Raw genomic sequence first — 26253 nt, 5'->3', positions numbered from 1 at the left:
ATATTCTAGATTCGCTGACCCCTGCCATATATGACCTTTCTCCTATACTGTCACATTAAAAAACTGTAAATATCTAAGAGTTTGTAAGGATACTCACTCAAAAACTTAGGCAAAAGACTTGGAAAATCATTAATAGTTAAATACTTCTTTGATCTGCTTCATTAAATGCCTTTCTGTTAATTTGGGGGACTCTAGCTAAGACCTAAGAATATTATTCACATATACCTCGTTTCTGTTTTGTTTAAAACGAAACAAAACTCTAACAAGGTTCAACATTTTTTTTTTTTTTATGGGAGCTTTGTTGATGACGCACGTGCCTAAGACACAGTATGGTGTTACTCACAGATATTTTCTCTGCAACATAGTTTCCCCTGTTCTCCAGCTTGTCTTCACTGGCATAGAAGGTGAAGGTCTGCATGACATTCGAGCCAGCTCTGAGGAACTCTCGATGAAGTTGGCGAACTGGGAGATTGAAAGATATTCTTTGCTATCAGTTTATCAGCCTGTGATGCTTTCAGAAGGCTCTTAGATAAACAAACATGAAAATATGCACTTAAATTCCTGGTTGCCTGGCATTTGCTCATCCTGGGGGCTAACGAGAGGTGGATATGGAGTCTCTTGCTAGGAGCAAGAGATTATCTCTGCCAGCGATGTAGGGTGAAGGGAAGAGGGAGGTCCCACAGAGGAGGAATCATCTCAGCGATTTTGCTAGGCAGAGAACATGGGGAAGGGCATTCCCTAGAGAGGAAACAGCTCAAGCAAAGACAAGGAGGCAGGAACAGTCTTGGCATTTGGGGGAATGACAAGCAGCCTGAATGGCCGGGGCTGAGGATATGCTGGAGAAGTGGTGGGAGACAGACTTGGAAAGGTGGGCTGCCAGACAGAGTGCAAATGGCCTTGCACATCATCCCAGGGAGTCTAGGCTCCAGACCATAGATATTGGGGAAACATCAACAGTTTTAAAGCAATTGATTAATACTCTTAGCTCAGTGTTTTTGAGAAATAATTCTGATAGCAGAGTTGGAGCAAGGTTACCAAGCTAGGTCCACAGATGAATACCATGTGGCAAAGCTTTCATGGCTGCAGAAAATATAGTGGGATGTTTTTGTTTTCCATTTAGTCAAATGTATGCAATTTAAAGAGTTATCCATTATCCTTTGCTCTAAAATAGTGGTCCTAAACTCTGGTTGCCCATTACATAACCCTGCAAACTTTTAAAAAATTATGAATGTTAGGGTCAAATCCATGTATATTCTAATTTAATTGGTTTAGGGTAGGGCACAGGCAATTTTTTGGAAAGGTTTCCCAACTGATTCTTTCAGTTTTGTTGAGCATCACTATTCCAAGAGAGCAGAAGAATGTTCCTTTTATAAAACAACAGTGAGACTTAGATGGTGTTTTGTTTTTGTCAAGAGAAACAACTGGGCAGAGTAAGAAATCAGAAATTGTATTTTGGACACTAAAATTTATTTCTAAATTTCAGAGGCCTATAAAATCCACAGGTTTGGGAGCAATCACATTAGAGTCTAAAAAATTACTAGGACACTGGTGTTCTTAGTCCTTCAGGGGCTAAGACTGGAGATTAGTCTGGTGGCTTTGCAGCCTAGATGCCTAGTAGAGTGCCAAGAACATAGGAAGCATTTTTGTTTGTGTTTTTTTATAAATGGACTTAAAGGTGAGGCAAAAAAAGAAAAACAAACTGTAATGTATTTCGGGAAATAGATTCCTAAGTTTGAAGCCAAATCTTTGCTTTTAAAATGTGGAAACTTTAGTTCCCAGTGGGAACTTGAAAACATTCATAAATTAGGGCGTTTCAAAGTTGTTTTAATTTGCAACAGAACCAACTGAAAACTCTTACATAGAGTAATCAGGAAAACACAGTGCTGTGACTGGAGTAGGGGAGAAGGGACTACAGACTTGGTTCCTGTTCTCCGTGACAGAATGGCGTATGAATAACAAGTCCACCCAGGTGGTGCTTTGATGGATTTCTAGAGACTGTACAACACAAAACAAAAATCCTGGAGTAGTGTGCAAACTGTTTGCATGTACAAACATTTTATGATTCTCAGAGGGTCTATAAGTTTTATCAGATTTTTCCAGAGGGCAGTGATTCAAAAAGGTGAAGACAACTTTCACTTTTAATCGATTTGATTATTCCTTCATGCTTCTTAAAAAAGGAGAGCTTCTCCAAGTGTGACCTTACTAGATTCACTTGGGAACAATTAAATATTCAGATTCCTCAAACCCTTCCAGACCCAAATTCATTTCCAAATACAATGCTAATTCCACTGAGTGCAAGAACCACAACTTTTGGCATAAACTTTAGTAGGAGACTTAGTCTGGTGATTTCTGGATATCCTTTCAATATCTATTTTCTGTTTCCTCTCATCATAAAACTCTTGAGTCTTCATCCTCTAACCAGTAATACAGGATGTAACTGGTTCCTACAACAACGATACAACCTATACTAATTATATTCATTTTATAGCTTTAAACTCTCCATTATACTAGTCTCATTTTAGCATCATTGAAGCTAAATATTACCAAGTATGTATTATACTTGACATACAATGTAATATACATTATTATATAAGTATATATGTGTGTATACATGTATATGCATATATATGATCATATATGTATATGATCCAGATATATATGTATAGAGCATAGCTATTACCTTGTCAATTTTCTTGAGAAAGGCGAGTCTTTGGAATTCCACAGCTAACTCTAAAAAGTCAAAAAAATTTTTGCAATATTTCTTCACTGGAATAATAAATTTGTAGCAAAATCACTTGGGAGCAAAGTGACTTGAACTAATGTGAGGATATTTATAATTGTATCCCATTTAGAGTGAGTAGCCATAAATATTGATGCAAAAAGAGTATTAATGTGTTTGATGGGGGTTGGGGGAGCACTTTAGACCCTAAAGAGAGTGTTACACAATATATAGCATATGTAATGTATTAACTTTCTAAAATTCCCTCAAATTCTGGCTTCTAATACACATTTGGCCCCAAAAGGGCTTGGATAAGAGATGGCAGATCTGTAGTGTAACTTTCCTTTCCTCACTGCTTACAGCCCCCAAAAGTCAAGCCCAGGCACCAATCCTACAAAAATGTTTTGGGTGCCATTCAGTTTGCAGGGAAACTTAGCAGAATCTATATGAATTCCAGCTATCACCCAGTCAAAATTAGAAAAGCACCTGCAGAAAACAAACTCATTTGCATAAAACAGCATGACACTGACCAGTCTCTCATTTAGAGCATGAGTGTGCGTGTGTGCTAAGTCGCCTCAGTTGTGTCTGATTCTTTGCAACCCCATGGACTGTAGCCCGCCAGGATCCTCTGTCCCGTGGGCTTCTCCAGGCAAGAACATTGGAGTGGGTTGCCATGCCTTTCTCCAGGGGATCTTCCCAACCCAGGGATCAAACCCATGTTTCTTATGTCTCCTGCACTGGCAGGCAGGTTCTTTACCACTAGTGCCACCTGGTTTTAAACACCTTTCACCCCTCCCCCCCTTGAACAGGTTAAATACATCTGAGGTTCTATGAAATGTTTCTATGAAGATGCATTGCAAGCAGGAGATTTGTCTTTTCTGATGCATCCTGGAGTTGCCCTGGGGTTGACAGAGTTTGAACTAGGCACTGGCAGACTTGAATATATGGGATGTCAGTCTGTAGCAGAAAGGATTAAATCTAATAACTCAGAATTACGGAGTTTGCATTAATTCTTGAACAAGCAGGCATCTCCCAGAAGAAAAAGTAGAGCAAATGCTCAATACATTTAAATAAGCTTAAAATATTCAAGACACAAATGGCCAAGAGATCAAACGTGCTATTTCTGCATTAACAAAATCAAAGGAAACCAGAGCAATTTCCCTTGAGCTCCTCTAATGTGTAACTTTAAAAAAGAAAATGTGACTCACAAAACTGAAACTTGCAGTTTGAACAAGAGTCTTATTTTGTTTTCAGGGTAGAATTTGGGCAAAGGTAGTTTATCGTTAGTGTCAGTTTGGCCCAAGAAATATTTCATTCTGAGTTTACCCCAGCAATCAAACCTTAAGAAACAAAACATGGATATATTAGAAATCCTCCATCTCAGGTCCTAATTATTCCACTGTGTTCCTTACATCCCTTTAATGAAGTGCTTCTGAAAGTGGGGTTCACATTGCCATTATTTGGGGTCAGGTATTATAAATATGCAGATTCCTGGACCCCCTCAAAACCTGATGAAACCAAATTTCTATAAATGGGGGCTAGGAATCTATAATTTTTAACAAACTCCACTGGTGAATCTAAAATTTGAGATCTACTATTGGTTTAGCTTCCCAAGCCTCCACATTTCACTTTTTTAAAATGGTAGAGCACACAGTATTATTTCTACTTTTATTTGGACATATAAAAGTTGTGTACATTTGCTAGGTTTCATAGTGTGACTATAGCTCTTTTACTTTTGATACTTTTTAGAGACTGTGTGAATTGAACACATTTCTGTACTTCTCTAGCAGAAATAGATGAATACAACCAAGAAACAGACTGTTCAATCACTAAGTCGTGTCTGACTCTTTACGACCCCACAGACTGCAGCAAGCCAGGCTTCCCTGTTCTTCACACTCTCCCGGAGTTTGCTCAAACTCATGTCCATTGAGTCAGTGATACCACCCAACCATCTCCAAGAAATAGATTAATACAGCCAAAAATATTAACAAGATAAGAAACAACTCGGTCAAGTGAATAATAACAATAGTTAATACTTGTTGTGTTTAACATGCATCAGACACTGTTTTAAATACTGCACATAAATTTATTTAATCCTTATAACAGATTTATGAGATAGATGTCAACATTATCTCAGTTTATACACAGGGAAGCTATGTAATTTCCCCAAGGCCACACAACCTAGTGGCTGTGTCAGGATTTGATCCAGTTTGTCTGGGTCTAGAGTCTGTACTGGGTCTGAAAGCTGTACTCTCTCTGATTATGTTCTTCATTAGTTTCCATCCTTCATTCTGAGTTCATGGAAACATGCTCTCCTTTACCATAAAAAACCAACTGTTTATTATTTTATACAATATTCACAAGAACTCTGGCTTCCTCTGAAAGATTCAGATTCTTTCCAAGTGTTGATTGCTGATGACTTATGACGGAGATCCTCCTTAGGAAGTGCCTTAGGCCAAAGTGGGAGGGGAGATCAAGCTTGTCTGTAGGGCTTGGTCCATTCACAGGGGGAGAACACAAACTAGCCCCCTTGCCTCAATCTGGGGCAACTCTGAGGGGCCTGTCCAACTCTGAAGCTCCCTGAGGGGTTGGCTGGGACCTCTGTTGCAACTCATCACAGTTGAGCTCTTTCTGCTGCTCAGTCCTGCTTCCCTTGCTCCCTTAGAGGTATTATTTCGTGAAAATACTTCCTAGTAGAACTCTTGAGCACAAATCTCCACTTCATAACGTGTTTCCTGACTGGTCTGACCCGCACGAGTTGAAGCCACAACCAGCCACAGGAAATTACTCTTCAAGCATTGTTCTAGAGTCAGATCCCTTTCTGGCCAGCTAGAACACCCACCCATTCAGAGTTCTCAACCAGAAAAGTATTTTATTGCCAAAAGTTAAGATCTGATTAGGAAGAAATGGAACTTGAGACCTGGAATAAAGACATAGTTGGATTAACCCATCAACCTTGAAAACCCTACATCCCCCTGAACTCTCTGGGCCTGTAGAAGTGGCCCATTTCCTCCCCTTTTAAAGATTAATCCTTCTCTATTGCTTAAGGATGATACAGAGGCCCTGAAGACAACATTTATTCCTTTCAGGCTGCATCCTACCTCCCTTCCTAGCCAAAAAGATTCGTAATCAAGAAGATAAAGTGAGAATAAGGTTTGTGGATACACATACAGCATAGGTAGATGGCTGAATTTAAATAGGGTGGAGCTAGTATACAATGAATTTAACTAGTTGGCAAATATATAATGGAAGAGGGCTTATCTGCAAGATGGTGACTGATGCTGTATCATGGAACTTAAAGTGGGTTAAGGAGGGAAGGTGGACCTATGGGGAAGAATGGCTAAAACTCAGTAAAATGATAGAGATGAAGGACAGAGTTGTGATGAGATTGAAGAATAGGAATACTAGAAAGAATGAGCAGAAAAGATAGGAGGGGGCATGGTCAGAAAATGTGGTACTTGTCGTTGAGATTTCAGAGGTGGACAGCTGTTGATGATGGCAAGGCCTAGGAGTGGGTTGCTGAGGTGGAGAAGGAGGAAAGTTTTGTTGGAAATGAGGAAGAAGTCAGGGTACTAATAGGAAGAGTGCTGGATGAATCACATGTATGGATGTTGGAGTCACCTAGACTGTTGGAGGAGGTAGGTAGGGGCAGAGGAGATGGAAGTGAGCCAGGTTCCAGACTCATCTAGAGCAAGGAGCAGGGAGCAAGAGGTAGACACAGGTGACAGAAATAAGGCCGTTGGTACTTACCCAACAGGTGAATCTATATTCATACACCGGCACAGTGCCCAGCAGGCAATAATAAATACCTGGAAACCATAGCTTGGAAGCATCTGTTTGATGGCATGCTCCTAGACGTGGGTCAACACAGTGGTCTTTTATGAGAGCTTAAAATAGAGCTGTTCACCAACCTGCTTCTGGGTGTTCCACAGCAGCTTCTGGGGTCCAGGGCCCTGCCTTCACATAGCCCCTCTTCTCCAGCGCAAAGACAAACCCTCCATCTCCAATGATGACCTCTCCAGAGTTTAACCGTTCTAGGATGCCCTAAAGTTATGGGGGGGAGGGGGAAGGGAGAATATGAATACATGAATTATTTGAATTTTTAATACAATTTTCTACTCATTTCTACAATAGAACTTTTGCTCTCATATTGTTGAGAAGTATGATTTCTTTAAAATTCTCAGAAAATACATATATATTTTATTCAGAAATTTGTGACTATCAGGCAAACCATCAGAATGCTCATATAATGAAAGCTTGTGTATCCATGTGTATGTGCCAGGGTCGGGGGTTTTTCAGAACACATTAAATAGTATTAGAAGGATATTGTGGGAGGATGTTATGTTTGAATAAATATCTTCAGAAAGATTAAATGAAAAGGTTTTATTGTAAAGCCTCAAATGAATACTCAAGCACATATTCTTAAAATGGTGACTGTTAGCCTTCCTCTTTATTCTATCAATAAACAAAAGAGAGGATTATATTTTATAAAGAAGTTGAAGTGGCATATGATGCTACAAAGGTGTTTTGAGACTGAAAAGTCAAAATATATTTGGTGAGGACAGAAGGCAGAAGATACTACCACAAAGATGGCCAAATCCACTAAAGACTTCTGTCTTTGGTGCTAAAATTCAGTTTCCATAACAGCAGCTGCATTATGCTGTCCAGGAAGTTGTAAATATGCACGGCCTGCTCTCTGCATGTGAGAGAACTGGAAAGAGACCAGTAAATAAAATATTTGTAAACTGATTTCCAGTCCAACTTGCATACCTATTCCATTTACTGTACATGCAATCACTACCCTGGTGTTAAAATAGCAACTTTGAACTTAATATTTTTAAAGCAATTTGTGAATTGGTAATATTCCCGTAGAATCATTTCTTTATTTCAAAATATCATAAATTTAAAAATAAAAGGTTACTCTGATTTTGTGCGTGTGTATGCTAAGCTGCTTCAGTCATGTCTGACTCTTTGTGACGCTATGGACTGTAGCCCACCAGGCTCCTCTGTCCATGGGATTCTCCAGGCAAGAATACTGGAGTGGGTTGCCATGCTCTCCTCCAGGAATCTTCCCGACCAGGGATCAAACCTGTGTCTCCTGCAACTCCTGCGTTGCAAGCAGATTCTTTACCACTGAGCCACCAGGGAAACCTCTCTCTGATTTTACAAACGAGGAATTAAAGTCCAGAATCTCTGAGTAATTTACAGTCTCCTAGGTCAGCCCCTAGGGATTCTTTTACCCTTAAATAGTATCTAGATTTGATCTTAAATGGGAGTGAGGAGAGTGGGACAGCCCTGAAAAGATCATGTAAAGTAATAACCTGGAATGTACTTATCTACTGTGTTCCATTTATTGCCATTAATGGTTAATAAATGCTGATATAACAAGGGTTACAAAATCTATGCGAGGCATTCATAAGAATTTGAATGGCATCTTGAGTCCCTTCTGCCCCTCCCCATGTGAACTCAACAGCTGGTGCTCAGAGAAAAGAAACACCTGACATTTTAACTTTAAAGCAGTAAAACAGGAGGATTGTGCTATCTATTCTTCTTTTTAATTGTGAAGTAATTTTACAATTGCTTCACAAAGTTCTGTTAGTTTCTGCTGCACAGCAAAGTGAATCAGTTATATGTATACATATATCTGCTCCTTTAAATTTCTTCCTCATTTAGGTTACCACAGCAAAGTGAATCGACTATATGTATACATATATCTGCTCTTTTAGATTTCTTTCCCATTTAGGTCACCACAGATCGTTGAGTAGAGTGTCCTGTGCTAAACAGGAGGTTCTCACTAATTATCTATTTTATACACAGTAGTGTACATATAAATCCGTCTCCCAATTCATCCCACCCCACATTTCCCTCCTTAGTAACCATAAGTTTGTTCTCTACATCTGTGATTCTATTTCTGCTTTGCCAATATGTTTATCTGTACCATTTTCCTGGATCCCACATATATGTGTTTTCTATTCTTGAATAGCTTTTCCAGATAGGAAAAATTCAAGTGTTGAAGTCCATGAGATAACAACTACTAAGTATAGAATTCATCACATGTAATTTTTAAATCCAAATACCTGTCATGATTACAATGTGTCTAAATGTCACATCTTAGAACTACAACTTTGATCATTATGACCCAATTAATAAAAAAATGGATATATTGCTAATCAGTACAGTTGTATAAAAATATGAACAACAGTCAAATACATGAGATATGACTGGCTACTAATTTTCATTTGGGTGAAATAATTCATATTTTGTTCAGTCACCTAGAAACTCTCATGAACTCTTGTGTGTGTTTTCAGACTTTAGTACCACAACATCTTGATGTACAGCATAGCTAACAATCTGATATTTGGTGGCAAAGTGGCTAGTGGTGATTCACTTACCATGCCGTACATTAATTTATTGAACAATTTCATCAGGAAAAACACTTGGATTCTACTGCATTTTAATTTAAAAGTTTTATTTGTTTATTTTTAATTGGAGGATAATTACTTTACAATGTTGTGTGGGTTTGGATGAACCCAGAGCCTGTTATGCTTTCCTGGTGGCTCAGACAGTAAAGAATCTGCCTGCAACGCAGGAGACCCATGTTCCATCCCTGGATTGGGAAGATCCCCTGGAGAAGGGAATAGCTCCCCACTCCAGTATTCTTGCCTGGAGATTCCCAAGGACAGAGGAGCCTGGAGGGCTCCATCCATGGGGTTCACCGAGAGTCAGACTCGACTGAGTGACTAAGCACATGTGAAGCACAGAGCCTGTTATACAGAGTGAAGTAAGTCGGAAAGAAAAAGCAAGCATTGTTTACTAATACATATATACGGAATCTAGAAAAATGGTACTGATAAGCCTATCTGCAGGGCAGGAATGGAGATGCACATGTAGAGAATGGACTTGTCTACTGCATTTTTAAATCACTTGAACTTCAGACTTTTCTGTTCCTGTTTTTGTTTTAAAATGGAATGTGCTGTGAGAAATTGCTCAAGACATTGTTTGTGAAAAGGAGTTGCAAAGCAATGTGTTTAATATCAGACTGTTTTTGTTTAAAAAGTACATATTTGCTTAGACAATAAACTAGCAGAATATACATCAAAATGTAGCAGACATTGCTGTTAGTGTTGTTCCTAGTTGTTCTCAATGAACAAGTGTTAGCTTTGTAACATATTTTAGTTTTAATCAGAAGTGTAGACATAGTATTGTCTATATTTTAACAGTGACACAGGCATGGAAACCAGGTTACCAAAGAAACTTTTTATTCTCCTTTTATGTCCATCTTGCTAAAGTAATCCTTTAAAACGTTTCATTTTGTGAGTTTGAGCTTGGGGAGTGGATTAGAATTTATGGCAATGCATGGGGCCAAAGCAAACATATGTTTAAAATCTCTATGGGAATCATCCTTTCCAGCCATACATTATTTTAGTAGATGTAGGGACTGGCAAAAATTCTCCCCCTAATTGAACAGGTGACAACCTATAAGCAATTGCCATCTCAACATTTTAAATCCTTAAGACTTCATGGCATTTAAAATTTTTAATTGAATTAATTTTTGTTTTTCCTTATGTGGAGGTATTTTTGAGGTGGGGTCGTCCCTTAAGAAACTAGGTACAACCCATTTCTAGAGGGATGACTGGCAATGAATTTGTCCTCACGGTTATAGTTGGCTGGCCCTGTCTCCTTGCCTGCCATTCCCTGGCCTCTGCCAGGCCTGCCGGGTGCTTTGACACCCAAGGGGCAAGGATACTCCCTCCTCCCTCCGTCCTTCTCATCCCGCTTCCAACTGTAACCTTATTATCAGTCCATCTACTCATCCATCCACCCCTTCCCTCCCCCCAGCTCCCTGCCCTCCCACCCCCGCCCCCACCCCGCTCCACCCAGCTAGACGAAGGCCCACATCTGGGCAGAAACACTAGGCCCAAGGGAACGGTGGGCTTCTTACTGGGTTTTTATTTTAAAAACTCAGCATTCCTTTCTCAGTATCTTAGGGCCATTGTGCTTAATTTTTCTTAAACAGTCTTTTCGAGGCCTGCACGGTACACTGTCCTGTGATTTCTGAATCCAAACTGCCTGTGAAAACTTACCATCATCCAACCAATGCCAGAGCCTTGGTACTGGTGAGAACCTTGCAGGGTGGGGTCCCCAAAATGAAACGGTCGGAGCCTAGGCTCGCGCCTTCTCTCGCTAGGGGCACCGAGGGGGCGCGCAAACCCAGAGGAACCCAGGGCGCGCAGCAGGCAACCCCAAGTCCCACCGCCGCCGTAGGGGAGAGAAGTCGCACCTGTGGGTCTAGGAGCCGCATCTTAGGGGAGTGCTCTGGTCTTGGAGTGCAGGACTCAGAGCTTTAGAGTTGCCCTGGAATTGGGGGTCACATAGCTCTAGAGGGCGCAGTGGTCAGGGGACAGGGATTGGGGCTCAGAGGCGCCTTGGTGTTCTGAAGCAGCAGTTCTGGGGGCCCTCTGCTCTCTGCGGGCTGGGGTGCGGGGCTGGCCGACCTAAACCCAGAGCACCTTTGGGTCCCCCACGCACTCACCTTCTTGGCATTTCTGCACCCAGCCGGTGCCATCTTCCTGGTGTCCCGGACCGCACCTAACACGGTGGATGGACGAGGAGAGCGCTTCCTCTTGCGAAGCGTGGAGCTGCGGCCGGGTTCTTTATACCCGTTGCTCCGGGTGTGGGTTTCCCCAGCCTCAGCGCGGTCCAACAAGGGCCTTGGGCGGGGAACACGCCCACCATCCCTTTATCCTTGCCCGTCGCTGCTTGGGAACTTGTATTAGGAGTTGGTGATCGAAATTGTCCTCCCAAATGGGTGAAATTATCCAGAAGTAAACTAAGAGAAACATAAATAAACAATGAGGTTGCCACTCGCTCAGGTTTCAGACCTATCTGAGCCCCGCCCTTCTTTTCCCCTTGCAGGTCCTCGAACTCAATTGATTTCTCCCTTGCCTGGGATCATGCCCCATTAGTCATGCACCTTCAGTCGCTAGGCCAGACCCCCAAGAATTCCATCCAATGCCCAAATATTTGTCAAAGGCCAAGGATACAAGATTATTGAATGAGGATTATTGAATGACTATAAAATGTGACTTCCAGTGTGATACACACCCAGTGGTTATGTATCTGAACAAAATATGACATTTACTGAAAGGTCCGATAGTAACCCTGCAGTAGTGTGTGTGTGTGTGTGTGTGTGTGTGTGTGTGTGTGTGTGTGTGTGTGTGTGTGTGTGTGTGTGTGTGTGTGTGTGTGTGTGTGTGTTTAAAATGAACTTTGCCCTTATATCCAAACATGCCTTACAGTTTCTAATGCAATCTTTGCAATATTTGACAAGAACAAATACTTGATATTTATATATGATAGTGGAAATGTACTTTATAGACTTAAAAATTCCGTGTGAAAACTGTGTTTAAAAATGAACAGCATTAGAGAAGCTGGAGGAAAACAGAAATGTTAACAGTAGTTATCTGTTGATGGTAGAGTTAGGTCTTGCTTTTATTTCATTCATTATGTTTTACTGTATTTGCCAAAATTTCTTTACAATGGGAACATTCGGACTTTAAAATAATGAAAACATTACTTTAAAAAGTGTAACATGACCATAAATAGCATAAAGAACAACTGAAAAGCCTGAAAGAGAGTTCAGAAACTTTAACCTAAATACATAAAAGGTTTGTATGTGGAACAACACCTCTATTTGAACAAATGCAAAGAAGGAAATTACTGTAGTAAATGATGATTTAATACAAATAAAATGATGTACACGAGATAAAACTGAAAAAGCAGAGAAATCCTTTTGCTTCAGGTAATTGTCAACTTTAGAATGGAAAAAAAATGAATGCATATATTGTAATGCGAATGATCTCTTATTTCACTTGTCCAGCAAGAATGAGGCATGAGATATTGTAGGCATACTTCACAGTGCCTAGATTTTCAATCATGACAGGGTTGGACTATATGAGTAGGTAATAGTTCAGTGTTTTAATGCATCAACTGCTCATAGTCTTAACCAGGGGATTTTAGATTGAGCCTTGCTAGGGTGGCTCAGATGGTAAAGAATCTACCTGCAACGCAGGAGACCTGGGTTTGATCCCTGGGTTGGGAAGATCCCCTGGAGAAGAGAATGACTGACCACTCCAGTACTCTTCCTGGAGAATTCCATGGACAGAGGAGCCTGGCGGACCATAGTCCATGGGGTCACAAAGAGTCAGACACGACTGAGCAACTAACACTTTTACACAGGACTTCAGAGGTGGCCCTAGTGGTAAAGAATCCACCTGCCAATGCAGGAGACATAAGAAATGCAAGTTCCATCCCTAGATTGGAAAGATCCCCTGGAGAAGGAAATGACAACCCACTGCAGCATGGACAGAGGAGCCTGGCGGTCTATAGTCCGTGGGGTCACAAAGAGTCAGACAGGACTGAAGCAACTTGGCTCAGGGCTTAACAAAGAAGTTGTGGTGGCGAGTACCAGGTGCTAGGGGGCGGTATCAGTGCTCCACAGTAAAAACTGAAAACAGCCATTCTCAATTTCAGTTTGTCCACCTTCAACAAAATTTAGGAGAGATTTTAAACTAGCAGCAATTAACTTAAAAATGAATTGCAAATTTTCAGTAGATAATATAGACACCTGGCAAAAATTTAAAATTCTTTCCCCAGTTGCTGTTCCCATGTCAAGGCCTCCCTGGAGATAACCACTATTATCTGTTAACTATTCTTCCAGAATTCTATGCATATCTAAGTGTACACATGTATCCACAAATATTTGTATTTAAATGAAAGGAATTTATTTAGACAACTGTCCACTTTCACCTTTTCTAAAATGATTAATAAGCAGCTGTTGAAATAATTTTGTTTTTCTTCAGCTTCTCAGTTTGTTCTACCTCACCACCACCCCCCACCCCCACCCCACCATCACTCCAATTAGGTCGATTTAAAAAAATTCATGCACCTATGAATTCCCATAATAGCTAATAATATCCACAACTCACTTGGTACATTAAGCCTTTTATACATACAGTGTTATTTACTCCTCACAATTCTGTGAGGTAGACACTCCCTCTTTGTCCTCAAGAAGCACGAAGTCAGGGAGACATAGAAAGGTTATCGGTGTGATCGCTGAAGGCCCTGTGCCCCATTTCCAAAGTACCAAGTGCTGAGGTGGCTGGATACCACCTGGGGAGTGAGTTCTGTGGTAGCTGTTCTTGGGAGGCTGCCCGTGTTCTCTGTTCTCTGCTGGAGCAAGGAGATGAAGAAAATCATATAGCATTGAAGTCTTCCACCTCCTATGAAGACATTTGGGTTTAGTCGAAATGGTAAATATTCATGATGTTTGAAACAGCATGATATGTAGCTGTATGATCTTACATAAAAATGGATGCTTAGTTGTGAAAAGGCACAAATGGGACCTAGAAGGGCACATCAGATGGTAAACTGCTTGTGACTATGAATGACTTCATTTTTTGCCTCTTGTGTTTTTGGTTTCCTATTATGCACATGTTAACTTTTAAGAAATAAATGTTGTTTTAAAAACCTTAAAAAGAAAATCTGAACAGAAAGAGGAGAGTTAGAGTTGAAGGTCAACTCCCCCAGTTTTAGAACCTCAAAAACAGAGGTCATGGCTCTGTCTCCAGCTAGTGCTTTGCTTATAACCCCATGCTTTCATTTAACAGACACTTAAGGCTCTTTCATGTGCATGCGTGCTCAGTCGTGTCTGACTCTTTGGGATCCCATGGACTGTAGCCCACCAGGCTCTTCTGTCCATGGAATTTTCCAGGAAAGAATACTGGAGCAGGTTGCCATTTCCTACTTCAGGGGATCTTCCTGATCCAGGGATTGAACTTGTGTCTTGCATCTCCTCCATTGGCAGTCAGATACTTTACCACTGGGAAGCTCAATTCATACAGTGTTTCAAAGACCATGGTTGGAGGTAAAGGACATTTCCTCCTTTTCCTCAGCAGGGAAATAGATTCCATCTTGTGTAAGAGTTAAAATGTCCCCTTTATCAATATGAAGATGAAAAAAATGTCAGGACTTTTCATTCCATTCAATTTGGATCATCTTTAAAATGAAAGTGGCTTTTCATAGAGCTTTTTAGACTAAAAATGTTTTAGCCTTTAAACCATTGAGCATGTTTTATGTTTTAACATCATGTAGAACAGTGTTTGCAAACTGGTGACATAGAAATGGGCCCAGCTTCTATGTTTCCTTTGGCAAGGTCAGTGTTGTTTGTTTTTCAATCGAACGTGGATTCCTTTATGTGACGCCTTCCTGTTTGCCAGTCTGTCCCACAGCCGGTTAGTTGTTCTACTCTCATAGATTGGTTCATGTACTCACCTTACCTGGAAGGCATAAGAGTTTTCAACCTCTGCTATAAACAGAAGGAATATTAGGGATTATCAAATATATGTGACATGTCCTTTGGTCCAAGTTCTCCCAAATGGCCCCCAAACCGGACGTTTCACTTTCCTTATATTTTTTCATTGCCACTAATCTCAGTTATTTTTTGTTGCCACTGCTGGGGATCATCGTAAAGGGTTGATGAGAGGTGGGCTTTTTACCTAAAACTCTCTTCCCTGGGTACACAGCCATTCCTCATTTTATCTTTCCAGTTGGTGCCAGGATAACATAGGAATTAGGGGAGCCAATCCTCTGCACAGTTGAAAATCTGCCTCCTTATCAGCAGTTCTTTTGTATTCATGATTCAACATTCTCAGATTCAACCACCAGAAAATTGCATATTTGTTGTTTAGTTGCTAAGTCGAGTCTGACTCTTTGTGACCCCATGGACTGTAGCCCTCCAGGCTCCTCTGTCCATGGGATTTCCCAGGCAAGAATACTGGAGTAAGTTGCCATTTCCTTCTCCAGGGGATTTTCCCGACCCAGAGATGGAATCTGAGTCTCCTGCATTGGCAGGCGAATTCTTTAACACTGAGCCACCTGAGAAGCCCAAAATTCCATATTACTGTAGTATTTACTATTGAAAAACAATCCATGTATAAGTGGACCTGTGCATTTCAAACCTGTGTTGTTCAAGGGTCGTCTGAGCTTCATTCCCTCTGCCCATTGCAGTGGCCGCACTTAACATGATCCCAGCAGGACAGGCACGTTAATCCACATCACACAGTTCCTCCCCTTCTTAGGGCCCTGTTTACTTATGTAAAATTCAAGTTAAAGCCAGGTGACTTTTCAGATTCTTTTCTTGCAATTGGCTTAGCATACACTTAGAGCAAAAACCAGCCTTTTCCCATGTTCTTTTTTTTTTTTTTTTGCATTCCTCTTGTAATCAGCAAGCACTTGCTTGAGCTGGCTAGGAGGACACCTCTGGCTCCTATTCCTGCCTTCAACTTCTGCCCATTCCTAGTTCCTGGAGAAATAGTGGTTTTCATTTTTGCTGGACTGTTCAGAGCTTCTTTCCACCACAGGTAAAAATGCTTCTCTCAGATCTCACAGATCTGCCAACAGTTTCCTGGATTCCACAGAAAAACCCTGTAGCCAATGTTCCTGTAAATTCTGGATACCCCCAGTCTCCCAGACTGTCCTCCTAGTATGATAATTGCTTCCCAAGTTCTATTTCTAGCTCTGAAATTTTCTCTCCTCTCCTGCCTTTCCTTCAATGCCTTCTAACAGCATAATTAGCCTGTCTTCTTCAGTCAAGTGCCCTTTTCCTCTTTTTCTTTAAAAAAAGAAAACCCAGAAACTATAACTTATGAGCACTTACTATGTGGAGTTAGCTGTGCTAAGTGTTTCATAGGCATTGTGTAATCTTCATAGTAACCCCAAGAGGTAGGTACTTTGTCATTTCCATTTTACTGATGACAATACTGAGGCACACAGGTTAAATGGGAAGCTTCCCAAGATCATGCCAATACCAAGCACCAAACTGAGAGGACTGCAGCCCAGGCCAAATGACAGCAGAGATCATGGTCTTTAGAGAGACTTTATTCTTCTTTTTTAGGAAACTGTTTTTCTGAAAATAACTTCCCAAACTCTTTATAACCTCATCCAACTCACAGCCCATCCCACTCACCTGACCCAACACAGAGGTCCCTTCCCCTGATCAAGAGAAGTTTAGGTTCACTGGACATACAGTTAGTTACCAACAAGTAGTTACTGACAGAAAATAGTCTGCCCCATTCAGGCCACATTCACATGATGACTCTCAGATTGTGTGTAATCCCTGGCTTGTCCAGTCATACTGAAACTTTGATGTTTTAACTGGGTACAGGAAAAGGAATACCATAATTCCTGAGACAGACAATCTAACCTTGATTTCCTTCATCTTTGAAAGATCAGTAAGACTTCATTTGCTTCTTTGAATGAGAGAAGGTGGAGCAGAGGCCAAAGATCCCCTTTTCCAATGGGGCTGGCATGTGATGTCTGTATGGTCTATCAGGTCGCACACACAATTCCTGATTTAAGGAGTCATACTCCGGGGACAACCCCATGTCTTGGTCTAGACCGTTCCCGGGAAATACTCACCAGGTTGGTGGGTGTGAGGCATGAGAAGGGAGAGATGGTGGCATAAAGAAAATGTCGTGGGTGGTGGGGTGAGAGTGGTATTCAGCCCAGGAAGTATTAGACATGAGGACCTTGCTGAGGAGTTTATATTTAACGGGAAACTCTTTTGGGCTGGACCGAAAGATTCCCCTCCCTTTTTCTTTCTTACAAAAAAGCATGCTGTTTTCTCATTTCTGTTTCCTATTGGTTTGCACATCACTGTTTTATTCATCAGTTGATTCTGAAGAGGATTTGGTGAGGGCTTTTAGCTTGGTGATGATAGTAGAAATCTTTGTCCATGTAAAGAATTTTTTGGGTACAAGCTAGCATATGACTTGAGTTTAAATGCAAGAAGGAAAAGTGGTTGTCTGAGGAGGCCTAAAAAAATAGATGAGAAAAGAAGAGAAGTGAAAGGCAAAGGAGAAAGGGAAAGATTTACCCATTTGAATGCAGAGTTCCAAAGAATAGCAAAGAGAGATAAGAAAACCTAAAGTGAACAAAGAAATAGAGGAAAACAAAGAATGGAAAAGACTAGAGATCTCTTCTAGAAAATTGGAGATACCAAGGGAACATTTCATGCAAACATGGCCACAATAAAGGACAGAAATGGCAAGGACCTCACAGAAGAAGAGATTAAGAAGAGGTGACAAGTAATTAGAAAAGAATTGTACAAAAAAAGGTCTTAATGACCTGGATAGCCACAGTGGTGTGGTCACTCACCTAGAGCCAGACATCCTGGAGTGTGAAGTCAAGTGGGCTTTAGGAAGCATCACTACGAACAAAGCCAGTGGAGGTGATGGAATTCCAGTTGAGCTACTTCAAATCCTAGAAGATGATGCTGTGAAAGTGCTGCACTCAATATGCCAGAAAATTTGGAAAACTCAGCAGTGGCCACAGGCCTGGAAAAAGTCAGTTTTCATTCCAACCCCAAAGAAGGGCAATGCCAAAAAGTGTCCAAACTACTGTTTAATTGTACTCCTTTCACATGCTAGCAAGGTAAGGCTCAAAATCCTTCAAGCTAGGTTTCGACAGTACATGAACCTTCAGATGTACACAATAAGTTTAGAAAAGGCAGAGGAACCAGAGATCAAATTGCCAACATCCTTTGGATTATATAAATTCCAAAAAGACATATACTCTGCTTCTGCATTGATTACACTAAAGCCTTTGATTACACTATGTGAATCACAAAAAACTGGAAAATTCTGAAGAGATGGAATACCAGACCACCTTACCTGCTTTCTGAGAAACCTGTATGCAGGTCAAGAAGCAAAAGTTAGAGCCAGACATAGAACAATGAACTGGGTCCAAATTGGGAAAGGAGTATGTCAAAGCTGTATTTTGTCACCCTGCTTATTTAACTTATATCAGCAGTATATCATGTGAAATGCTGGGCTGAATGAAGCACAAGCTGGAATCAAGATTGTAGGGGGAAATATCAATAACCTCAGATATGCATCTGATATCACTCTAATGACAGAAAGCAAAGAGGAACTAAAGAGCTTCTTGATGAGGGTGAAGAGAAGAATGAAAAAGCTATAAAACTCAACATTCAACAATTTAAGATCATGGTATCTGGTCCCATCACTTTATGGCAAATAGACAGGAAAAAGTGGAAACAGTGACAGATTTTATTTTCTTGTGCTCCAAAATCATGGAGGACACTGACTGGAACCACAAAACTGAAAGATGCTTGCTGCTTGGAAGAAAAGCTATGACAAACCTAGCCAGTATATTTAAAAGCAGAGACATCACTTTCCTGACAAAGGTCTGTATAGCCAAAGTTGTAGTTTTTCCAGTAGTCATGTACGGATGTGAGAGTTGGACCATACAGAAGGCTGAGCACTGAAGAACTGATGCTTTCAAATTATGGTGCTGGAGAAGACTCTGGAGAGTCCCTTGGACTGAAAGGAGATCCAACCAGTCCATCCTAAAGGAGATCAGTCCTGAATATTCATTGGAAGGCCTGAAGCTGAAACTCCAATACTTTGGCCAGCTGATGCAAAGAGCCAACTCATTGGAAAACACCTTAATGCTGGGAGAAATTGAGGGCAAGAGGAGAAGGGGGTGACAGAGGATGAGATAGTTTGATGGCATCACCAACTCAGTGGACATGAGTTTGAACAAACTCTGGGAGATAGTGGAGGACAGAGAAGCCTGGCGTGCTGCAGTCCATGGGGTTGCAAAGAGTCGGACATGACAGTGACTGAACAACAAAAATATCATTATCAGTGCACAGCCCTCAGTTAACTTAGGAAAGTAGTAACATATTTCTTAGTAGTAAAAGTCTTATCATCCTCCAGTTTCTGAACCTCAGGATTATAGGAACCTATATGTTTTTCAAATTAATATGTGCATATAATAGGAACCCAAAAGAGTAAAGCAAGGGATACATTACAAATAAAGTTCTCTCTAATTTATTCTTCCCTGGTTTCCACTTTTTTTGGTTTTTATAATCTACCCAGCTTAAACAATTTTTAAAAGAAGCTGGCACTTGCAGAAACAAGCTCCCAGCCATATGATTACATATCAACTAGAATAACTAACATGAAAAATAGAAAATGTTGAGAAGGATGGGGGAACCCCAGAACTCTCATCTCTGCTAGTTCAGTTCAGTTCAGTCACTCAGAAGTGTCCAACTCTGCACCCACATGGACTGTAGCACGCCAGGCTCCCCTGTCCATCACCAACTCCCAGAGCTTGCTGAAGCTCATGCCCATCAAGTCGGTGATGCCATCAAACCATCTCATCCTCTGTCATCCCCTTTACTTCCTGTCCTCAATCTTTCCCAGCATCAGGGTCTTTTCAAATGAGTCAGTTCTTCCTATCAGGTGGTCAAAGTATTGGAGTTTCAGCTTCAGCATCAGTCCTTCTAATGAATATTCAGGATGATTTCCTTCAGGATGGACTGGTTGGATCTCCTTGCAGTCCAAGGGACTCTCAAGAGCCTTCTCCAACACCACAGTTCAAAAGCATCAATTCTTTGGCACTCAGCTTTCTTTATAGTACAACTCTCACATCCATACATGATTACTGGAAAAACCATAGCTATGACTAGACAGACATTTGTTGGCAAAGTAATGTCTCTGCTTTTTAATATGCTGTCTATATTGGTCATAGCTTTTCTTCAAAGGAGCAAGCATCTTTTAATTTCATGGCTGCAGTCACCATCTGCAGTGATTTTGGAGCCCCCCAAAATAAAGTCTCTCACTGTTTCCATTGTTTCTCCATCTATTTGACATGAAGTGATGGGACTGGATGCCATGATCTTAGTTTTCTGAATGTTGAGTTTTAAACCAACTTTTTGACTCTCCTCTTTCACTTTCATCAAGAGGCTCTTTATTTCTTCTTCGCTTTCTGCAATGAGGGTGGTGTCATCTGCGTATCTGAGGTTATTAATATTTCTCCCAGCAATCTTGATTCCAGTGTGTGCTTCACCCAGCCAGGAATTTTGCATGATGTACTCTGCGTATAAGTTAAATAAGCTGGCTGACAATATACATCCTTGATTTACTCCTTTCCTGTTTTGGAACCAGTCTGTTGTTCCATGACTGGTTCTAACTGTTGCTTCTTGACCTGCATACAGATTTCTCAGGAAGCAGGTAAGGTGGTCTTGTATTCCCATCTCTTGAAGAACTTTCCACAGTTTGTTGTGATCCACACAGTCAAAGGCTTTGTTGGAGACAATAAAGCAGAAGTAGATTTGTTTCTGGAACTCTCTTGCTATTTCGATAATCCAACAGATGTTGGCAATTTGATCTCTGGATCCTCTGCCTTTTCTAAATCCAGCTTGAACATCTGGAAATTCATGGTTCATGTACTGTTGAAGCCTGGCTTGAAGACTATTTAGCACTACTTTGCTAGCGTGTGGGATGAGTGCCATTGTGCGGTAGTTTGAACATTTTTGGCATTGTCTTTCTTTGGGATTGGAATGAAAACTGACCTTTTCCAGTCCTGTGGCCACTGCTGAGTTTTCCAAATTTGCTGGCATATTGAGTGCAGCACTTTCACAGCATCATCTTTGAGGATTTGAAATAGCTCAGCTGGAATTCCATCACCTCCACTAGCTTTGTTTGTAGTGATGCTTCTTAAGGCCTACTTGACTTTGCATTCCAAGATATCTGGATCTAGGTGAGTGATCATACCATCGTGATTATCTGGGTCATTAAGATCTTTCTTGTATAGTTCTTCTGTGTATTCTTGCCACCTTTTCTTAATATCTTCTGCCTCTGTTAGGTCCATACCATTTCTGTTCATTATTGTGCCTGTCTTTGCATGAAATGTTCCCTTGATATCTCTAATTTTCTTGAAGAGAACTCTAGTCTTTCCCATTCTATTGTTTTCCTCTATTTCTTTGCATTAATCACTGAGAAAGGCTTTCTTATCTCTCCTTGCTATTCTTTGGAACTCTGCATTCAAATGGGTATATCTTTCCTTTTCTCCTTTGCCTTTAGCTTGTTTTCCTTTCTCTGCTATTTGTAAGGCCTCCTCAGACAACCATTTTGCCTTTCTTTTTCTTAGGGATGGTCTTGATCACTGCATCCTGTACAGTGTCAAGAATCTCCGTAAATAGTTCTTTAGGCACTCATCAGATCTAATCCCTTGAATCTATTTGTCACTTCCACTATATAATCATAAGGGATTTAATTTAGGTCAAACCTGATTGGTCTAGTGGTTTTCCCTACTTTCTCCAATTTAAGTCTGAAGTTTGCAATAAGGTGTTCATGATCTGAGCCATAGTTAGCTCCTGGTCTTGTTTTTGCTGACTGTATAGAGTTCTCCATCTTCAACTGCAAAGAATATATAATCAATCTGATTTTGGTATTGACTATCTGGTTATGTTCACGTGTAGAATTGTCTCTTGTGTTGTTGGAAAAGGGTGTTTGCTATGACCAGTGCATTCTGTTGGCAAAACTCTGTTAGCCTTTGCCCTGCTTCATTTTGTACTTCAAGGCCAAGCTTGCCTGTTACTCCAGGTATCTCTTGACTTCCTACTTTTGCATTCAAGTCCCCTGTGTTGAAAAGGACATCTTTCTTTGGTGTTAGTTCTAGAATGTCTTGTAGGTCTTCATAGAAGAGTACAACTTCAGCTTCTTCGGCCTTAGTGGTTGGGACATTGACTTGGATTACTGTGATATTAAATGGATTGCCTTGGAAACTAACAGAGATCATTCTGTCATTTTTGAGATTGCACTCAAGTATTGCATTTTGGACTCATTAGTTGACTATGAGGGCCACTCCATTTCTTCTGAGAGATTCTTGCCCACAATAGTAGATACAATGGTTATCTGAAATAAATTTGCCCATTCCAGTCCATTTTAGTTCACTGATTCCTAAAATGTCAATGTTCGCTCTTGTCATCTCCTGTTTGAGATGGCAAACACTTCCAATTTACCTTGATTCATGGACCTAACATTGCAGGTTCCTGTGCAATATTGTTCTTTACAGCATTGGACTTTACTTCCATCACCAGTCCCATCCACAACTGGGTGTTGTTTTTGCTTTGGCTACGTCTCTTCATTCTCTCTGTAATTATTTCTCCACTCTTCTCCAGTAACATATTGGGCACCTATGGACCTGGGGAGTTCATCTTTCAGTGTCATATCTTTTTGCCTTTTCATACTGTTCCTTGCTGGTAAGAGTACAAATTGGTACAACTATTTAGGAAAAATGTTTGGCGGTATCTTTTGGATCTGCACATATCTGTATCAAGCAATTTTGTTCCTGGGTGAAACATGTATAATTGTTCCTCAAAAGAAATGTTCACAAAATGTTCACAGCAGCCCATTCATAAAAGGCCCAAACTGGGAACTGCCCGTCGACAACAGGATGGGTAAATGAGTTGTGGCACACTTACACTGTGGATTCTGTATGTGATGTGAGTGATTCCCTTATAATGACATGCAACAACATGGGTGAATCTCTCACTGTTGGTAAAAGAATCCAGACACAAAAGGGCATTACTGTAAGATCACATTTATATTATGTACAGAAGCAGGAAAACTAAACTGTGCTCTTAGAAGTCATAATATTGGTTACCCTAGGGGAAGCGGGGAGCAACAGGAAAGGCAGGGAGTGCTTTTGGGTTGCTGGTAATGTTTTAGTTCTTGGATATTAGTGCTGTGGGCACCATGAACTTTGCCCATACAAAATGACAACCTTGATAAATGTTGTGTGTTCTGCCTGATACAACTGATTGGCCATTACCCATCTCTCTCCCTCTCCTTGGGCCTCCCTATTCCCCGAGACACAACAGCACTGAAATTAGGCCAATTAATAACACTGCAATGGCCTGTAAGTGTTCAAGTGAAAGAAAGAGTCATACATCTCTCAACTTACCTGAAGTATCTTGGTTTAAGCAGAGACAGGCTGAAAGCTAGACCTCTTGCATTAAACAGTTAGCCAAGCTATGAATGCAAAAGTAAAGTTCTTAAAGGAAATTAAAATGGCCACTCCAGTGAACTCACTATAAGAAAGTGAAACAACCTTATTTATTATAAGATATGGAGAAAGTTTTAGTGGTCTGGATAGAAGACCAAACCGGCTACATTTCCTTAAGCAAAGATCTAATCCAGAGCAAGGCCTTAATTATTTTCAATTCTATGAAGGCTGAAGATTACTGATCAGGTGTTTTGTAAGAGTATCTATCACCATCCCTTTCTAGGACCATCCCTTCCCCTCACTTCATTGCAAGCCAAGTCAACTTGTTCTGGAGTAATTGTTATGACACAGAAAGCAAAAATCCCTGGAGAAGTTCTATCTCCAAACACCTTCACCCATCCAGTCTTGTCTTTTTCTTAAACAAAATGAATACCACCTCTCTTGCTTTTCTGCTTTGAGTGTCCATCAGTCTGCCTTTAGTACCTCTGGGGTGGCAGAAGACTTGGTCTTTTGATCCCAGGCAACTTGCATTTAGAAATGCCTATAGTTAAGTCTTAAAGAGCTATGTGACTATACTGTTGGGTGAGAAGCTAAGACAGTTTTCTCTTCTTCAGTTCTTCCATGTATGGTTCTTTTGTCCTTGTGCTCTTGGTTATCCTATAAGTTTCAGGTCAAAGTTTTGCCTGGAAAATCCTTCCCTGACTACTTCTTCCCATTTGACTTTAGAGTAGGAACTTTGTGCTGGCTTGGGAACCCAGTCACCTTCCAAGGTAAGAAAATGTGTTTCAAGTCTCAAAATATTTATAGATTGTTAATATACGCTAGAACACAGCCAAGAACTGCTTACATCTAAAACACAGTTAAGTTATAAAATGTTAAAGAAATTGATATAAAATTAAGAATCATAAAAAATATTAAGGACCATAGTGTTTTTAACTGGCTTTACTGAGATCTGGATTTGATTTCAGGTAGTTTATCTGGGATGTGACTGAGAAATCAGAGTGAAGAGTGGTAACAGTAAGACAAGGATGGGGTAAAGCCCAGGTGTGGTCCACTAAGAAGGCCACTAGCTGGAGGCAATGGGATTACATTGCTTCTGCTGTGGGACCTCTTGGGAATCACCCAGAATGTCTATGAGACTATCTACTTGGAGGGACAGGATGTGGAGCATTCATCCACTGGATTTGTTTCCCTTTGACTGAGGGCTGCCCTGAGGCTGTTTGGTTATCTGCCTCATACTTGTGAAGACAGATTTGAAGCCCATATGGGAGAGGGCCCTGGGCCAGCAAGCAGGATGACTCTGGCACCCCTCAAGGAGGTCACTATCAGGGCCAGGGGAATCTGAGTCACAGGTAACTGGCCTCAGTAGCTACAAGTGAATTCAGTCAGGGGTATGGCAGGAGTGGTACCCAGGGCCCCAGAGCTGTCTGCTAGAGTTACATGATGGATTGAGGATATGAGATGGGAGACACTGCTGTGGCTTGAAATTCTTGTCTGGAGCTCTCCACAACATCAGATTAGGGAAATTGTTCTGAGAGTTTATTGCTATTAATTCATTTGTACAAGGCCCCACATTTGATTGCATCACAGCTCTGAGGGTTACTCCAGGCAGGTATTATTCTCCTGACTCTTTAAAAAAAAAAATCGTGGTAAGATGTAGATAACACAGAATTTACCATTTTAACTATTTTTGTGTGTACACTTGGGTGGCATTAAGTACATTCCCTTTGTCATGTACTCACTATGACCATCCCTTTCTAGAACTTCTAGAACCTTTAAAAATATCTTCCCAAACTGAAACTCAGTACCCATCAAACAATGAATCCCCATTTTGACCTTCCCTCATTTCCTGGACCATTCTATTTTCTGCCTCTATGAACTTGACTACTTTGGGAACCCTATATAAGTGGGATCATATAGAATTTTTTTCTCTTATGACTGGCTTATTTCACTTATAATGTCTTCAAGGTTCATTCATGTTGTAGCATGTGAGAATTTTCTTCCTCTTTAAGGCTAAATAATATACCATTTTGTGTATGTACTACATTTTGTTCATCAATCCATCTGTCAATTTACACTTGGGTTACTTCTACTTTTTGGCTATTGTGAATAATGCTGCTGTGAACATAGCTATACAAAAATATGTTTGGGTTCTGCTTTTGGGTATACACCCAGTAGAATAACATGATAATTCTTTTAGGTAAAAATAAAAAGTAAATCTAAAGTTGAAATAGAGAATTTTGTTCAAGCCAGTCTGACAGATATAACCCAGGAGACAGTCTTCAGAAAACTCCGAGGACTATGCCTTTTGTTAGAAATCAAAGGCACAGTCTTACACATTTTCAAGACAAAGGATTATACATCAAAATGACACACTGACGTTTTACATAAAGTTTACCAAAGATACATAGTCCAGATAGAATTGTACTAAGCAAGCAACAGGTCACCATGACCCTTTACAGAACTAGGAAAGGAAAAATTAATCTTCTAAGGAGTTACACTGCTGTCATCAGAAGAAGTGAAAAAAAACTCATTGATCTTAATGATTTAACAGGAATTCCTGGCTTTGGTTAATGGTTAATGTACAATGAAGACACATCACACATAAGGGAGCAGTCAATGTAGGCAGAGAATGCTGCTAAGGCGCTTCAGTCGTG

General features: G+C 40.6%; 2 protein-coding genes across 4 annotated transcripts in view; one reads left to right on the top strand and one right to left on the bottom strand.

Annotated features, from left to right (window-relative positions):
• Positions 1-26253, top strand: part of DMGDH (dimethylglycine dehydrogenase) — a 155374-nt gene that overhangs the window by 20384 nt on the left and 108737 nt on the right. The gene's annotated exons all lie outside the window — the stretch shown is intronic.
• The window catches only part of LOC145512319 (betaine--homocysteine S-methyltransferase 1), a 52960-nt gene that overhangs the window by 9376 nt on the left and 17331 nt on the right, over positions 1-26253 (bottom strand). The window contains exons 2-5 of one of the 2 annotated variants that reach the window (XM_081505983.1): positions 13735-13951; positions 11253-11549; positions 6631-6763; positions 344-462 (exon numbers count right to left, since the gene is read on the bottom strand). In XM_081505983.1, coding sequence (XP_081362109.1) covers positions 344-462; positions 6631-6763; positions 11253-11285 — 285 coding nt within the window. In that variant the 5' untranslated portion in view covers positions 11286-11549; positions 13735-13951. The remainder of the gene's footprint in view (positions 1-343; positions 463-6630; positions 6764-11252; positions 11550-13734; positions 13952-26253) is intronic. The other variant, XM_081505984.1, reaches the window with a different exon arrangement.

Source organism: Giraffa tippelskirchi, chromosome 7 (genome assembly GCF_054371585.1).
Source record: "Giraffa tippelskirchi isolate mGirTip1 chromosome 7, T2T-mGirTip1v1.2.pri, whole genome shotgun sequence".
NCBI classification, from domain to species: Eukaryota; Metazoa; Chordata; class Mammalia; order Artiodactyla; family Giraffidae; genus Giraffa; species Giraffa tippelskirchi.
Note: the sequence above shows the minus strand (reverse complement) of the source record. Positions and strands in the feature narration are given on the sequence as shown.